The sequence below is a fragment of the Medicago truncatula genome, chromosome 3, assembly GCF_003473485.1.
Source record: "Medicago truncatula cultivar Jemalong A17 chromosome 3, MtrunA17r5.0-ANR, whole genome shotgun sequence".
NCBI lineage: Eukaryota > Viridiplantae > Streptophyta > Magnoliopsida > Fabales > Fabaceae > Medicago > Medicago truncatula.
In genome coordinates this window covers 23,804,223-23,822,986 of record NC_053044.1, presented here as the reverse complement: position 1 = coordinate 23,822,986, position 18,764 = coordinate 23,804,223, and the positions used below count along the sequence as shown (strand labels likewise).

At 33.3% G+C, this 18,764-nt stretch overlaps 1 protein-coding gene and 1 long non-coding RNA gene across 2 annotated transcripts; one reads left to right on the top strand and one right to left on the bottom strand.

The window, feature by feature from the left end:
• Nucleotides 1-4,472: 4,472 nt before the first annotated feature.
• LOC112420507 (uncharacterized) lies at nucleotides 4,473-7,237 on the bottom strand. The gene is made up of 3 exons (XM_039831222.1): nucleotides 5,526-7,237; nucleotides 5,043-5,446; nucleotides 4,473-4,917 (listed from the first exon to the last, which is right to left on the bottom strand). The coding sequence occupies exons 1-3, from the start codon at nucleotides 6,423-6,425 to the stop codon at nucleotides 4,893-4,895; spliced, it is 1,329 nt and encodes a 442-aa protein (XP_039687156.1). The 5' UTR covers nucleotides 6,426-7,237; the 3' UTR covers nucleotides 4,473-4,892.
• A 3,579-nt stretch (nucleotides 7,238-10,816) lies between these two features.
• LOC11421722 (uncharacterized) lies at nucleotides 10,817-11,218 on the top strand. Its single transcript, XR_003010129.2, has 2 exons — nucleotides 10,817-10,890; nucleotides 10,990-11,218. It is a non-coding gene; the product is annotated as an uncharacterized lncRNA (long non-coding RNA).
• Nucleotides 11,219-18,764: the final 7,546 nt, after the last annotated feature.

The following is an 18,764-nucleotide window of genomic DNA, read 5'->3' as shown; positions in this document are numbered from 1 at the left end:
ATACTTCGAGTTATCCTTTTTTTTTAAATAAAAAACACAAACAAATTCTTATTTGCCACTTGGCTTTTATCTTTAAAACCTTTTTCAAAAACTAATAAAAAACACAAAACCAATCAAACGTCGTTTTCTACCCCGAACTACGAGGTTTTGATCCTTCACGGGTACGTAGGCAGAGGACCATGTCCTTCCAAACAATAAAAAATATAGATAAATTAGGCCTCACTTTATTTTCTTTTTCATCACACTAATTCCTTCTTTTCAAAAGCAAGCAAGTTATAGCACATTGAATTAAATAAAACCAAGAGGTTCCCGTAGAGTACTGCGGACATAAAGGGTGCTAACACCTTCCCTTTATGTAACTAACCCCCGAACCCTAAATCTTTTCAAATAGGGGTAGTTTGAACTTTTTTTTCCCCTTTTCTTAATAAAATTAAATGTTCAGTCGTGAAATAATTAGTGAGTCAAAAGCTAATCAAATAGCCTTGATCTCCAAAAAATGACGCGACAGCCGGCATACAGGGGCCTATGGCCTAGCCTACGATAGGCCAGACTTTTTTCTTAAACAGAGAAGGCCTAGGCTTTTTTAGAAGCCTATTTAGCTTAAAAGGTCAGGCCATAGGCCATTCAAAAAGACTCTTAAGCCTATTAGGTCGGCCTATTTAAGTAAATATGAATAATATTATTTATTATTATATTTTTTACTTTGAATTAAAATAAAAATTTGTTAACTTTTTCAGTAATTAATTAAGTTTATTAGTATACATTAATTTTTTGGTATATTTAAATGTATTATTATAAACTATAATTGAAATATGATACAATATATAGTCAAATTCCCTAAAAACTCATGTTGATTATCAAAAGGGAGTTTAATCTAATTGATATATTAGTTCGTTAGTCTATTTAAACTTATAACGCATTACTTATTTAATTGCTTATTTAAAGATGTTCATATGAAATAGGCATTTAAATAGGCTAGCAGGCCTTAGCAGGCTTTCAGAAGGCAAGACTCAGACCTAAAAAGTAAGTCTATGACAGACCGCAGGCCAGGCTTAGGCCTTCAAAAAATTTGGCAGGCCAGGCTCAGGCCTTGCAAAGCCTAGCTCGGCCTAGCCTACTCCCACCCCTAGCAGCAGGTAACTTAGCAGACAAGTCATAACTGTTGTCTATATAAATGTGATTATTTAGGAGAGGATTCAGTGATAGAGAAGAAAAAAGAAATTCTAAATCAAAGAACTTCACATTTCTAGAAACTAAAATTTCAGAATTATGGACATCAACCAAAATAAAACCTTTCATTCCTGATTTGTAACCTAGAAAAGCACACTTTTTTGCTCTGGGGTCAAACTTGTGTCTATTAACAGGCAAAGTTCAGGCATAATTCAGACAACCAAACACTTTAAGATGACTCAAATCAGGAGTATGTCCATATAAAAGTTCATAAGATGACCTATTTTGTAGTAATTTGGTTGGTATTCTATTCAAGAGATACACAACATGTAGCACAGCATAAGACCAAAACTTCTTTGGTAATTTTGACTGAAACATCAAAGCCCTGCTGATGTTTAATAGATGTTGATGTCTTCTTTCAACTCTTCCATTGTGGTGTATAAACAAAACTTCTTTCATGTAAAATGTCTCTCTCAACATAAAAGTCTTGCAGTAAGAATTCAGATCCATTATCACTCCTAATGGATTTAACTTTCTTTTCAAACTGATTCTCTATCATGTAAACAAAACTTTTAACTCTTGCTGAAGCTTCTGATTCAGATTTCATAACAACCCAAACATGTCTACTATAATCATCCAAAATGGCTAAGAAATATCTAAAACCATGTATACAATCAGTAGAGAAGGGACCCCAAATATCAACATGCACAAGATCAAACATAGCATGTGCATTATTTTGACTGAGAGTAAAAGGTAATTTCTTCTGTCTAGACAGTTAACAGACATCACAAGCAACATGTGGACTAACGGAAATGTATTTGTACAATTTATTCATGCATTGCATTCTATCATGAGATAGATGCCCAAGTCTAAGATGCCATAAAATTCCAGAAGGCACTAAACTACTATATTTATTATGTAAAGCAGAAATACTTGAAATTTTGGCTATTTTATGTGTTTCCTTCTTAGCCTTCAAGTAATAAAGTCCATCCACTTCTTTAGCCAAACCAATCCTCCTCATATTCTTCTTGTCCTGTATAATACACTGATTAGCCTCAAAATTCAGAAGGCAATCTTGTTCTTTGCATAATTTTGAGACAGATATGAGATTCACAGCAAATTGTGGCAAGTATAACACATTGTGAATGTGTAAAGAATCAGATAGTTTCACATTTCATTTGTAACATGCCTCCACAATACTCTTATTAGGTAAAGTTACACTCATAGGTTTAATTTCATAGTAAATAATGAACCAACTCAAATCATGACAAGTGTGATGTGTAGCACCTGTGTCAACTATCCAGCTAGTGTCATCAAATTTGCAACTAGCATTACTGGTAAAGAATTTACCTCCAATATTTGCAGTTGAGCTACTGGCCTTCATCACATTTGCAGAGCCTTTAGCTTCAATGTTGCTTTTCTCCAACAATGCAATCAAATTCTGATACTGATCTTTGGTTAGCATTATTCCATTTTCATCATTTTTCCCAGTGGAAGCATTTCCCTTGAGCTCAGTTTCTTCACTTTCCACAAAATTAGCATTAGCAAAAGAATTTCCTCCTCCTCTTCCCCAATTAGGAGGGTAACCATGTTTCTTATAACAAGTTTTCACAGTGTGATTAGTTCTATTACAGAAACTACACACTCTGAGATTCCCTCTTCCTCTTCCTTGAAAACCATTTCCTCTACCTATACCAAATTGTCTCTGACCATCCATGGCATTCACAAAACCAGAAGCTATATCATCTATAGTAGTAACAGGTGATGATAATACATTGTAGGCTAAATTAACCATTTGGTCCCTTAACTAATTCTTTGTTTTCGTTTTGGTCCCATAACTCCTAAAATCACCAAATTGGTCAGTTAACTCCTATAACTTATGTCAAATACGTCTGTCCGTGAAAACACTAACTGTGCCGTTAGAATCTGATTACGTGGCGCAGCCAGATTGGCAGCCAACGTGGCACGTATATAAAGGCATAAAAACTTCAAAAACCCAAAATTAGGGTTCTTCTCCTTCTCAGATTTACTTCTCTTCTCCTTTGAAAATTGTCATCCTCTTCTTATCCTTCTATCTGTTCGAAATCATCTTCTTTATCAGATCTTCTGTTCAAAATTAGGGTTCTTGAAATCTGTTTCCAAACTTTCCATCTCCTTCGACGTCGCCGTCGCCCTTTGCATTTGAATCTGGAAAATGTCGAAGCAAATGAGTCAGTCTGCTGGTTCCGTCGGTTCGAATCTGAGAAAGAGAGCAATTTTTGAATGCAGGTGTGGTGAAGATATTGTTGTTCGAACTGTTACTGATAGTCAGAATCCAAATTGTGGAAAAAAGTTATGGGGTTGTAGAAACTACAAAAATCAGTACGACAAAGGCTGTAGTTTTTTCAAGTTAGTTGATGAAGAGTTCATTGATGAAAGGGATATTAAGATTGCGAAATTGGAGAAAAAAATTCAGAAGTTGAAGACTGTGCTTGAGAAGACAAGATTTTGGTTGAAAATTTCTCTGATTTTTGGATTATGCTGTTTTGGTGTTTGCCTAGTATTAGGAACAATTCTTAGGTGCAATGTTAGTAGCAGTTGGAGCAATATTTACTTGAAATAGGTTGAATATTAGATTGTAGCATTTTGGCTTTCAAAGTCTTGTTGTATCAATGAATTATGTCTTTGTATTGTTAATTATGAATGAATGAATCAAGGCTCAATTATGAAATGAATGTCTCTGTATTTTGAATCAATTTTCAATTATGCCTAGTCTTGAATGAATGTCTGTGTAATTTGAAATGGTATGGTCCATAAATTCGACCAAAATGAAGATTATACCAAATCAAGTATGACTATAATGATTGAATCCCTAATGATATGCACATAGATAATTTCATAAAGTAATGATTCATTCCAACATTGTCATTACATCAAAATAAGGTACTTGGTCATTAGCATCAAAATATACTTAAGGACCAAAATTGTCACTGACAATAATGAAGTAGTACTTGGTCATTAGCATCAAAATATACTTAAGGACCTAAATTGTCACTGACCATAAACAAGTTCTTGGTCATTAGCATCAAAATATTAATCCAGCACCTAAATTGTCACATAGCATTACATGAAAATATATGCACATAGGCATTACATCAAAATAGGGGCACTTAGAAATAACTGCAAAACATATTGGCCCTAGCAGAATCTTATGAACTTCTAATGTTGACTTGAAGTTGAACCCTTAACCCTAGCAGACACTTTCTTCTTCTTCATGTTTGGTTGTGTTGATGAAACCTTCTCCTTGCCCTTCCTTTTTCTGGTTGCACCTACTGCATTTTATACCCCATCTTGCCCTTTTCATCTGAGTGTTGTCCAACAATTCATTGGCATCCTTGTTTCTTCTCTTTTTTGGTCTACCAGGTTGTTTTTTTTTATGGGTGGTGGCTGAAGATCAGTGTACTCAGTCCTTTGCCATAAACTTTGACCATTAGCTGGATAAATGGAACTACTGTAACATGCTACATATTTGTCCTTCATGAAGATATCTGGAACAAAGTCAAATATGTTCATGTCGAACTTCTTCATACATGAAATAGCATGACAGCAGGGCAATCCTGTTAGTAGCCATTTCCTGCAGTCACAAGACCATCTTTGCAGGTTGACATGAAACTTGTCACCACTTAAAGAAACATGCCTAACTTCATAATCAAACTCATTTGCACGCCTACAAATATAACATTTCATAAAATTAATATCACTACTAATCTATAAACATTGGTAAACATAACATTAATAAATACAATCATTCATACCTGACCAACCAATTGTTAGTAAATGAAGACTCTCTGTCTAACTTTTTCTTAATGTTGGGTAACACACCATCCTCCAACATTGCAGCTTTCTGCCTGTTTGCTTCCCATCTCTCCATCAGGTACACTCTGATGTCCTCACACATGGTCACCACTGGCTTACCTCTAGCTATGATAATAGTTGAGTTAAATGTCTCTGACATGTTATTCACCAGAGTGTCACATTTTTGATCACCAGTGAATTTGTGTTTGCTCCAATGCTTGGCATGAATGTTTTTGAGATACTCATATGCTCCTTCCCTTATATCCTTGATCTCTTTCATGGCATCAATGAATGCATTTTCATAAGTTGCTTTTGCTGCCCTCCACATCAACTCCTTTAACTTTTTCCCAGGATGTTTTTTCCTAAAGTTATTGTACAGATGCCTGACACAAAACCTTTGATCAACATCAGGTAGTAACTCATCCATAGTCGGCAAAAGACCCTGCAATGTAATTGTGATTGTTAAATAAACAGGAAAAAAAAGTCTAACAAGTAAAAAGACAATAATGAAGTAAAACTACCTTTTGTTGGTCACTAATAAAAGTGTAAGTCTTACATAGTCTTGGTCCACCTAAATCAGCAATTAGTAGCTCCAAGAACCAATTCCAAGATTCCTTGGTCTCTCCTTCCACCACAGCATAAGCTATTGGAAGCATCTGATCATTAGGATCCCTTCCAATAGCAGCGAGCAACATCCCACCATAGTAACCCTTCAGGAAACAACCATCAAGCCCAATAACACTCCTACAGTTAAAAAAACTATCCTTGCACCCTTTGAAACAAATATATAGTCTTTCAAAATGTGGACAGAAAACTGCTCCAAGTGCCTCAAGGTCTGCTTCATTGCCTTGGAATGGTTTATTGGTAACACAAACAGTTGACTCTTTGTTTGATCTTAATAACTCATGGGCATAATCATATATTCTGGTGTACTGCTCCCTAAAGGATCCATCCACCAAATCAATAGCCTTACCTCTAGCTCTGTAAGCCTTACTCCAACACACCCCCATGTTCCATTTTTCATGAACTCTAGTCACAATAGTCTTTAACTGCAAGTTTGAATTCTTTTTCACCCTTGAATGCAGCTTATCACCCAACCAATCTGAGTTCATTATCCTTAGCTTGTACTCCCTACTGCAAGTGTGTTTACCCTTTATCCTCCTCAATTGCCATGTTTCCTCACCTGGTATTTTTACACAGTGCATCTGACTCTCACATGAACCCTTCTTCCCACGACAAATTACCTTCACCCTCCTTTTATCATTCTTATCAAACTTTAAATTCCTGCCAGAATGTACAGCAAATGTTCTTACAGCATCTTGAAATTCCTTCTTTGACACAAAATAAGTCCCTACCTCCCACTCAGTCACGCATGTTTTCAGGTTTCTTAAATGTGGCAAACTTAAGCTTACTCCCACCATTTTCCTCTTCCTCTTCACTTTCAGGTCCACTCTCTAACATATCACTGTTATACTCCTCTTCCTCAACTCTGACTATGCTAGATTGACCAATAGTTTGGTTTGTGTTAATTTGCTCATCCACTACCTCATCATCAAACACAGGTTCAATCACAGTATGTTCTACTCTTTTTCCTCTTGGTCTTCCCCTCTTTTTCTTTGGCTTACTACCACTAGCCACTGCAGTCACACTAGGTTCTGTCTGAGTTTCTTCAGATGCAACTTCCTGAGTCACATTCTGATCTGCTTCAACATCTCCCTGTATTGCTTCTTCATTAACAACATTCCCAATATTCCCCTCACCTTCAAAAATGTCACTAACTACCTCTGATTCATAACCTCCTACCACACCATCCCAATCTTCAACCTCTAACTCTTCCTCTGAATCATCAAAGTTATGTTGCAGAGCACTATCTTCACCTTTATCTTCTCCTCCTTCCTCACCTACCCAATATGCACCAATAAAATCTTCCACAGCAGTTTCTACCCCCTCATTAGTTTGTCTTCCCAAACCACTAGATCCAAAATCATTTACAACCACAGATTCCCCCTCTACATTTATTTCATTATTTAACACTCCATCCAACATAGTGGGTCCCTCATCATTTGTTTCTTTCAATTTAGTGGGCCCCACCATCCATTACAATATTCTCTTCATTAACCACACTGTTGTCCCCACCATCCAACTCACATTCCACATCACCATGATTCTCCACATCAAAAGCATTTCCCTCATTTTCAAACACTACATCATTTCCCTCATTTTGGTCTGCCTCTCCCATGCCAATAACATTTCCCTCATTTTGGTCTTCCTCTCCCATGCTAACAACATTGCCTACTGGGTACTCAAGCATGGGAAGGTTCATAACTGGCCCTCCCACATTTCCTGCATCATCTACTATTTCCTCTATCACAACTCTAGGATTTGGTATAGGGAAGGCATTGGCTTCATCTAAAGGGTCCAGATTAGCAAAGGGTTCATCTGCAGAGTGTATTACATACATATGAACCCTATTATTCTCTTCTGCTATGTGTTGCATCCTTCTACAACCTCTGTCACTTCTCAACCTAACTAAATTATCCAGTAGACTAGGGTCATGGTACCAAATGCTTGAAATCATGGGATACCCTAATCTCTTAATAGTTGCTAACAGAGAAAAATAACTCCAGTAATCAGGGTCACATTCTAACACAGTGTGTTTGCCATCATATGCATTGTGGTTCCACTCAACAAAATCCCCCCCATGGTGAAGTACAAGCAGAAAAGTACCCTCTGCCTGTAAAAAATAGCGAATAATCAACTTAAACCCAGAAAATATACACTTACACCCATTTACACCGTAAATCTGTTAAAAATTTGTTTGCAACTTTGTTTTTAAGTGAAACCCTAATCCTAAACCAACATGAATACCAGAAACCACCAAAACAAATACCAGAAACCACATTCAAGACCCACAAACAAAAACCCTAAACCGGGAATACCAACAAACCCTAAAAGAGAGAGAAACATGTACCTGGTGCATCGCAACTTCCCCTTCATCGTCTGATGAATCCATGGTGATGATGATGAATCGTTCCTTGCAAAATCCGGTTTGAATTTCTTCTTCTTCTTGTTGATGATTCGTATTCTCCCTTCTCTCTCTAAAAGTCTCTTGTTTCTAAAACCATATGAATAACTTCTCTCTCTAAACCCAAAGACAAACCCTTTATATACGTGCCACATTGGCTGCCAATCTGGCTGCGCCACGTAATCAGATTCTAACGGCACAGTTAGTGTTTTCACGGACAGACGAATTTGACATAAGTTATAGGAGTTAACTGACCAATTTGGTGATTTTAGGAGTTATGGGACCAAAACGAAAACGAAGAATTAGTTAAGGGACCAAATGGTTAATTTAGCCTACATTGTATTGCATCTTCCTTTCTTGCTGCATTACCATAGAGAAAACTCTATTTATTTGAGGCAAAGGATCCATTAACAAGACTTGTGATGTTACACCTTGATAATCTTCATTTAAACCCATCAAAAATTTGATGATTCTATCTTCTGCTATAAAGCTTTTGTTATTTCTCACAGCCAAACAAGTACATTGAATTGGACATGTGCATTGAGGCATTGGCCTGTACTGATCCAATTCCTCCCATAAACCTCTCAAATTAGTGAAAAATTCAGTAACTTTCTTACTTCCCTGTTTCAAATTAGCTATTTCTTCTTGCAACTCAGCTACACGAATTCTATCTCCTCTCATGAATCTATCTTTAAGATCATTTCACATATCAACAACATTTTCTATGAACACTACACTTTGAGCAATTGAAGGCGAAATAGAATTGATTATCCAAGTATAAACAAGATTATTGCACCTTTCCTAAGCTGCATACAGTAGATCATCTTCTACTGGTATAGGTATGGATCCATCAAAAAACTTGAATTTGTTCTTCATAGCAAGAGCTCTTCGCATCTTCATGGACCACGCATGATAATTCTCACCGGTTAGTTGAGGCGTAACCGTAACTGTTGAAGAATTCTCTGAAGGATTAACATAGTAAGGATCAAGACTTTGATCTTGATTGTTATTGTTGTTTCTCACCATTGTGTAACCAAAAATTCAATCGAAAAATGAAGGAAAAGATCACATTGTTGAAGAAGAACAAGAGAGAAAATCTCTAAAAAAAACAGAGTAAACAAAACGCAATGAAACACGAATTGATAAAATCATAGAAGAGGAAGACGAACAAAACAACGTTCTATCTTCATTGTGCGGAAGCAGAGCAAGATTCACTTGCTCTTATACCATCTAAGATTGACATCACCATGGAAATCACCATGGATAAAGCTTGAAGCTCTAGAAAAAGAAGAGAGAGAATGTATTGATTAATTGATGAAAACAGTTACAAGAGTAGCTTATATAGAAGCTCTGATCTCTAACTAACTACATGCAATCACTAGTACAAAAAACACTTATTAAATCTAGGATTTTAAATGGCTTGCTATCCACATGACTTAAAAAGCTGGGTGTAAGGAAAGTTTTTAACTACTAATGATATTAAATTGTTTCACCCCATTTAAAAACTATTTATCAAAAAAAAATTCACATTTCATTATCCCCCCACTTTTCCCTTTTCCCTTTTCACTTTTCCCTTTTCCCTTTTCCCTTTCCCTTTTTACTTTCCCCCTTTCAATCGAACCACCAAACCACCACCGTAACTCAATCGAACCACCAACCCACCACCGTAACTCAATCAACTCCACCAATCCACCAAATTCTGCTTACCACTCACTTTCCCTTTTCCATTTCATTCGAACTCCACCAAACCACCACCGTGAAAACCCAATCGAACCCAATCGTTCTCCCTTTTCCTCCATTCTCAATCGAAACCCAATCCCCAAACCACCACTGTGAAACCCAAGCTCAGACCCCAAACCACCGTGAAACACCATCGTGAAACACTGCACCATTTCTGTCTCTCTCAATCTCTCTCTCTCTGCACCATCTCTGTCTCTCTCAAATTCCAGCTCAAAAAGGTAACATAACTCAAATCCTTCTTCAACTAACTTCAATCTATGTATTTTTGTTTTGATTTTCGTTTTGAAATTGTTTCTCAGCAGCTATCGCACATTCGCCGAGTCGCCGTGAAACCGTGTTCCGTCTTCGTCGCCGCGAAATCGTAATTTCTAGGTAAATCCTGTAATCTCTGTGTTTTTCAATTGTTTAATTATTTTTTATTTTCGTTTTTGATTTTGAATTGTTCTAGGTAAATTTTAATCGTAACTTTGTCTGACACCGACACCATATTGGCACATATGTTATAATGTTAGATGCTTATTCATTTATTTTGATATCCTTGAGTTCACTAAACTCAGTTACACACATTGTGCTAAACTTTGTACTGATCAAAGTTTTGTAACACACTCTTTCAATAAAAAACAAAAAACGAAAATGTAACACATACATTGATAAACATGTAAAAGAAGAAGCACATCTATAATGCAACTAAAATAGTTTTCATAAGCTTCTGAATCTTCCATGTATGAAAGCATCTCACGTGTCAAACGAAGCATGCGGATGCTTCTCTTCATCTTAAGTTCTATTATACGTTCAACCGTTGCGTCATGACTTACTTGATTTTCATAAGTATCTATGCTTTTATTAAAAATTGGAGACGCTAATATGAATTTGCTTTTATTAATATTTCAATATACAATATCAATTTTAATATATGCAATGATTGTTTCTAAATCATCCACTACACACTAATGTAAGGAAAATGCAAGTGAGACATCAAAAAATGAATATAAATAATTATACAGGGCATGATCACCTCTCATAAAATTAAGTCTGCCTAAAAAAATTATGAGTGTGGCTACTTTATAATGATATATATGTTGAACATTATATCAGCTGGCATTACCGACTCATGGAATATGGTGTGTAACTAAATATTACAACCATTTGTGTTTCTTATTTTTTTTTTAAAGTTAATTTCATATTCTAATATGTTATCTTAACTTCTTCTTTTTTTCCAGATTTTTGGAGACGAAACTCCGTTTACTGATGATGAAATGACAAAAGTTCAAGAACGCTGTGCAAGTTTGATTTTGGAAAGAGTTGATGTAATTTAATTATGTCAATAACTATGTTTTGAAACAATGTTTAGCTTTTGTTTAATTTTATGATATTGTAACTTTGGATTTGTTTGATATTGTAACATTGACAGGTCTGATATGAAATTTGCTCATATGATATTTCATATTAGTTGCTAAGTTTATGAAATTTTTGGTTATTATATTAAATTCTGCACCATAATCGTGTTTAAAAAAAAAAATAGAGAGATTTTAAATGGGTTGAACAGATTTAAAATCTAAATTTTTTATGCCTTGTTAACCCTTTTTTAAGTGGGTTTATCCGATTTAAATTAAAAGGTTTTAGATCGGTTCAACCGATTTAAATTAAACGATTTTAAATCGGGTAAAGGGGGCAGACTTAAAAACAAGACAATTTTTTAAATCGGCTACCTATAAATCGGATGATCACCCGATTTAAAAAGTCAAATTCACCTGATTTAAAAGGTGTTTTCTGCACTAGTGAATACAAATGAAATGTAAATGTAAGTGAAATTACAAAGGCACTAAGATAACTTGCGCGCTAAGTAACTTCATCAATGAATTTCCCAGAGTTGATATCACAACCGTGGGATTATATTTTTTTTCAACAAGAGTTAAAACATTGTCAATATGTTAAAAGCTTTATAACTATCCTTATGAGCCAAAGCACAACTTAGAGGTGACAAATCCATTGCTTTCTCATAAAATTTACTATTTAGCTCTTAAAATTGTTTATCAATGGTAGTAAATAATATTTCATCTAAAGTAGTGTTATATTATTACCTGATTCTCTTCAAGACAAGATCGTCTAAATCTTGTTGATGAATGGAATTCATCAAGATGGGGAATCTCTTATCGTGGTTCACCCTAATGGGCTATTTTAGTCCCTACAACTATGGTATTTTTCAATAATGGTACTTTAGGTACCCTCTAACAAACTACACTCTTTTCTCTTCTTTTATTGATCTACCTGACCTTTCAAGTGTTGGACAACCTCTTCTAACTTTAGCAACCAACCACACAATCCACCTAAACTTTTAAATAGGATTAGTAATGCTTTTAACTGATTACATAATTATTTATGATCTCGATCTAACAATTATCAATTTGATCGCAAAATGATCTTTTCTCTCTAAGTTTAATATGTGGTTGATATAGTTTAGGCATGAGTGTATTTGTGATTGCTATCTAATGTTTGAGAATGAATCTCAAGTTTGAAGTTATGATATTTTTAAGCAATATTGGTTTTCTACTTCTGATCTTTTGGATTTGATTCTGATGGAGATTTGAGGGTTGTTGTGTGAGAGAGATTATCTTCTCATTTGAACGATGTTATGACTTTATATACACTTTTTTGTCCTTTATTGTTTTGCCTTCATTATCAAGTAACTCTTGAAATTAGCTTTTATTCCTTGTGCTTTGCCACTCATCATGTGATCTTTGATTATCATATTCTTGTGCACTTTTGGCCTTGTTACATTATCATTCCTTTTGGTATTTTTTAAATTTCTCTTTCTGAGGTCCTTTTGATCTTGCTTCTATTTTGTTCTTAAAAAACGTTGACCTTGACATTTGAGACGAGAATAAGTGTTAAACACCCATTTTGAACTTTTTAGTTTAGTCATTCTAAAGTGTTTCTTATTTGCAATTCTAATCTTCTAATGTGCAATTTGAAGTGCTTTTGATGTCTAATTTGATTTTTTTTTAAGAATTTCGTTCATGAGATTAGCATAGATCTGCTTCTAATCTTGTATTTCCTCGGTCAATCTTGTTCTTCAATTTTGAAATATCCATGAGATGCTTCTGATCTCCTTTTTAAGTCCTTGTTAGCACTTGTTGTTTGTTAAGATTTGTGTTTGGATGTGGATTTGTAATATCTTGTTTTAAAGAACACTCAAAGAAACTTGTTAGAAAAAACATATATAAATCAATTTGATAACTATTTTCAATAGTTTTTTTCTTCCATTTGTATCACGTGGAATCCTATCGATTTGCAGACATGTATGACCTAATTTTATAAAATATACATGTTTTGAAGTATTTCTATGTACTAATTATTTGTGCATTTATTTTTTATTTTTTTGAAATGAAACCAATTTCATTAAAGTGGTTCAGGCAATAAATCAAAAGTCACATTCGTCGAAATACACGATGGAGTTACTTCGATCCAAAAAAAGTTTGAATTGGATGAAAGAGCAAATATTGCTAAATAATGCTCAGCTTGGTTAGCCACACACCTAACATGAGTAAAGCTAATAAAATTAAAAAATTAAAGCTAGGACTTAGTTTGATGCATTTATTTATTAAAAAAAATAACTATTTGTGCATTTATGTTTAATTTTTTTTTTCTTCATGCTTTTATTTGTTTATTAGCTTTTATAATCTTTCTTTCTTTGTTTCTTGCTATAAGCAATGGTGCCAACAAATATTCAATAAGTCATTTCTTCATACCATTTACAAATTTTCTTATACACATTATCTAATAAATTAGTAACTATCCTTTTATTTTTATTTGACATAAACAGAAGTGCCTTTTTTTTTAAATTGTGAATGCGTGGAACTATTCAATTAAGTTGAAGAATAATTCTATATTACTTCAAAGTGTATAATTTTATATGCACATCATGATGTACTTTTATAATTTCTCTCAAAATTTCATTTATGCTTCTATGATCTTTCAATTTGATCTCTCTGGCAACCTTAAAAGTGTTTTATTATATTAGTATTGTTACATTTGTTCCTTGATAGAAGATAGTGAAAACAAAATTGTCACTATAAAATTATATATCGACTTATAACACCCTATGTTTTTAAAAGAGATAGTGTAGTATTTGTTAAATCACAGCCGTCGGCATGGTGGTATTTGAAACTTTAGAGTGTGTTTTTTTTAAGATCTCAAGTTCAAATACTTCTGGTATCAATTTTCATGTGTTAGTCCATAAATAGCTTTGCTCTAACTTTAAATGGCTCTCCTACTAGTGGACAGTGAAATTGATCCTCTGAATAAATCGGTCTTTAAAAAGTTTCATTACCTCACAACTCCTCCTTAACAAATTAGGACATCTTTTGTTTTCAACAAGTATTTCAAGAACATCAAGGACTGGTATTTATAGTTTCAAAACTCAATCAAAACTCCATTTCCAAAAATTATAGATTCATAAATCTTCATACTTCAATGTAAAATCATAGAATTCTCAAAACTTCCCAAACATCTAGTACCAAATTTTATTTTCAAAAACTCAACCATTTGGTGTGAAACCAACTTCTATAAAAAAAAGTCTTAAGCTTTTCTCAAAATCAAATAATCAACCTTCATAGTTTCCTTTCAATTCAAAATATCATATCCTCATTTTCACAACATAAAAATGAAGTTTTTCCCTTCTTAGGCAAAATAACATTTTATAAAAAATAAAAAAATAATAATCCACCTTAACCTCACATGTTTTAATAATATTTCCAAAATCAACTATCGAATTATAACTTCAATAATATCCTAAATATTTCATTTCATTATTTTTCATCAGAAAATCGCTGCACCTCTAAAAGGTTGTCAAATAATTTGATTTTTCAAACTTTAAGGAGTTTATAAACTTTTTCTTCATATACACATCAAAGTCATAAAATAAATTCATATTAACAAATTTTACATGACACCAAGTGTTATTTCATTATAAAAATCAAGAATACTCTCTCATCACAAAAATATGAACAATAAAAAATTTCTCTACTTTGTTAAGGCTTCGGCCTCAAAAAAATAAGGAAGCAAAAAAACTTTGAATCTTAAAATCGCACATTTTTAACATTGACTCAAAGAGGTTATTAATGACAGAAAAAAAAAAAAAAATTAAAGCACAAGTCACAAACCTTTAAGGCCATTTTGGGCAACACACTTTTCAAAATGTGAAAGGTTTTCTTCGGGAACAAATATGAGTACACATAATCAAATCAAATCATACACACACACGCCCCAAAAGGTCTTTCTCTAACAAGCATAAAAATGAATTAGATAACCCCTCCTTATTAACATTTCCCTAAAATAGGCCACTTAAAGAGATAAATAAGGGAAATAAAATTGTTATCTCTCATATGTCAAAAAAAAAATTGTTATCTCTCTTGAGCATTCACCACTACAATCCAAGATCTAATCTCTCTTGAAGAATCAAGGGAGAGAGATACAGAGAGAGGCTAAGTAAAAGGATGCTAAATATTTGCTCGCACATATTTTTAGGCAAATTGTTTGATTCCAAACCACAAATTTCCCCATAAGATGTGTCTTAATTTTCAAACACAATCCTTATTAGTAGTATGTCTCTCTCTTGAACATAATAATTTCTAAGGATGTATGTGGTTCATTCTTAATCTTAACTATTTAAATTTCGTGAGATGTGTTGTAAAGTAACACAACGAAATTTTATCTTCTTGTCGAGATATTAGCTTCGCTAGCAACACCCACTTTTCGATTCTCTTTAATATTCATTCTTTTATTTGAAGGAATCGATGTATGTTCCACCACTTTATGTATGTTTAGTTTTTAAAGTATATATCAACAATAATTTAAACCAATAAAAGAGTGAGTATTTAAAAGAACGTGCTGCTAACATTACTCTAGTTTCCCATTATCGGTGAATTATGTAACCTTCAAGGCAAACAAGCCTTTCTCCAAAAAGCTCTAGCTGTGACATCCTAAATTTCAAAATAAGTACCTATTAAAGGTTTATATGTATTTTAGTTAAGACTATTAAATTTATGAGTTTCTCAAAAACATTTTGAGACAAGGTTAACACAACTAATAAATACATTTCATATTTGATTATAGGAGAGTAACATAATCGGTGAAGTTTAGCATGGGAAAGGCTAATTTTTCCCACCATGGGAAAGTTAGTTTTTAACCATTAGATCAAACCAAGAACACATCCTTACCATACTCCCTCATCACTAGATTTTGTAATTTTATTATTTTAAAACCATTTTTTAAAAACAAAAAATATATTTTGAAATTAAAATAAACATATAAAAATAAAAAATAATTTAAAAATATGGAAATTAATTTTCCAAAATTTTAAAAAATATAAATAAACTTTTTGAAATAAACTTGTTTTCAAAAAATTTAATTATGATTTTCGAAGATTTAATTAAGTTTTTTGAAAAAAACTTGCTCAAAAAAAAAATTTGGAAAATTAATTTCCAAAATTAAGTTTATTTTTTATTTTTAAATGTTTATTTTAATTTCGAAATATATTTTTTGTTTTTAAAAAATGGTTTTAAAATAATAAAATTACAAAATCTAGTGATGAGGGAGTATGGTAAGGATGTGTTCTTGATTTGATCTAATGGTTAAAAACTAACTTTCCCATGGTGGGAAAAATTAGCCTTTCCCATGCTAAACTTCACCGATTATGTTACTCTCCTATAATCAAATATGAAATGTATTTATTAGTTGTGTTAACCTTGTCTCAAAATGTTTTTGAGAAACTCATAAATTTAATAGTCTTAACTATAAATTAAAATATTAAAAAATAAATACATTACAAAAAAATGTGTGTGTTTTAAGGAATTCAAAAGTAGAAAAATTGTTTTGGAAATATAAACTGTTACTTTTGATTAACTAATTATTACACCACTTTTTAATAAAATCTTACCTCTTTTAGTTACTTAACGAATGCCCTAGGGGCACTGGTTAACATTCTCCTTAAAAATAACATGTCCTTTTATACTTATGAGCCACTTCAACAACTAATTTTACCAAATACATTATTTTTAGGCTAAAATATGTTTTTGATCCCTGCAAATATAGCGAGTTTGGATTTTGGTCCCTGACAAATAAAAATTTTGAATTCCAGCCCTGCAAATTTTTTTTTTTTGAAGAAGCTAAAATGAAATTTATTAAAATCACAATGAATCTTAACCAGCACAAGGAATGCTAGAATAAGATTCGTTACATAGCAAAATAGTACAAAGGACCCTGCAAATTTTTTTGTTTTTTAAAAAGGTCCCTGAACCCACTTTCTTGCTGATTTGACTCATTTTTGCTTATGTGGCATGTGCTGACTGTACAAACTTGTATACATGGCATCTAGATGGAAAATGTTATATTTTTTTACTATTTAAAAAATCATTTTAATAAATCAAAAAACTTATTTTTGAAATTAAAAAACATTTATTTTTAATTTAATAAAAAAAACTGTGTGAAATCAATTAATCATGTCATCTTTACGAACATGTTTGTTCATCAGCAAGAACAAGCATCCTAATCTTCCATTATGATCCTAAAAAATCCAAACCCCATGAACAACAACAACACAACAGTTGCTGAATTCTGTCTCCCCCAACAACACAACAACCGACACCTCCACCACTCCTCCTCCATCGTCACTCTCCTCCTCTTCACCATGGCTTCCGCCTCTTCTTCAACAACTCCACCCACATCCCATCCTTCCCTTCCAACCCTAACCGCAACAAATGTCGCCACAAATCCCACGCCTTATATGAATCTATCGCAATGGTAGTGACATTGAGTTTAAAAGCAAACAAATCCGATTTCCTTGGACTCGATTTGGGACTGTCGGCGAACCAATTTCAAGTTTCAATTGCAATTTCAAGCAAACAAATGAATAATTTTTATGTTGACAGAGATGAAGGCATTCCTTTCCCAATTCTTTCCCCATAGTAAAACTGCTCAATTAAGGAGTCAAATCACACAATTCACTCAAAAAGATGGTGAATCTCTTTACAAGAAAAGATGATTATTTGTGATGGATGGCTACTCTATTTATAGCATTTATTCGACTTAAAATCTAAGCTATTACATTTGGGCTAAAAATAGAGTAGCTTAAAATCTAAGCAAAAGCAGCAAAAGAGGCATTGGAAGGTGGCACGGCCGTGCCAAGCCTAGCACGGGCCGTGCCAAGGTTCTGACTTGGGGGAGACATATTTTGTCTTCCGAATCTTCGTATTTCTGCACCGAATCAGCTCCAATCCTCTTTCTTTTGCTCCAAGACTCAATCCATCCAATATTCATTCCTGAAATATAAAATATGCAATTGTAGTAATATAATTCAAAAAGAAAATATTATAAATATAAATATAACTAAAATCTAAATAAAATAATACTAAATATTATGGATAAAATAGATATAATAATGACTCATCAAACTCCCCCACACTTGAATCTTTGCTTGTCCTCAAGCAAAAGGCATAGACATGTGTTATACCCTGTTTTTGGACCTAAAGATACTGGGCCCAATTTCATTTCAAACTTTGTCAATTATCAAATTTCAACTGCACAGTTCAAATTGTCTCTGCCTCGCAGTATTTTCAATCACAATTTTACCTATGTTTTTCTTGCATAAAACCTTTTGAAATGTCTTTACTTGTCTTGTAAGTCATCCAAAAGTGTCTCTGGATCATTACATTGCTTTTACCACAGTTTATTTCAAATTTGCAAAAAAGTCATACAGAAGGGTATTTTGGTCATTTCCTGCAGTGGGACCCATTTTCATCCTTGTGACTGTCTCTGAGTCTTTTCAGATTGTTTTTTTTAACATTTCATCAGTAAACCCTGTTAAATTCATTTCAAACTTGCGTCTGAGTCAGTGTTAAGTCAATTTCAATCTGTTTAGGTCATTTTTAGCCCTAGGGGCATTTTGGTCATTTCACACAAAATTTTGGCATAGAGAGGTTACTTTGAAGTACCTCAT

Bases quoted from the DNA above. Each gene is read 5' to 3' on its own strand.
- LOC112420507 (XM_039831222.1), bottom strand. From the start codon at position 6,425: ATGGTGGGAGTAAGCTTAAGTTTGCCACATTTAAGAAACCTGAAAACA. The intron at 5,447-5,525 runs GTAGTTTTACTT...ATTACATTGCAG, and splicing joins TTATTAGTGACCAACAAAAG to GGTCTTTTGCCGACTATGGA. The intron at 4,918-5,042 runs GTTGGAGGATGG...CAATGTTTATAG, and splicing joins AACAGGCAGAAAGCTGCAAT to ATTAGTAGTGATATTAATTT.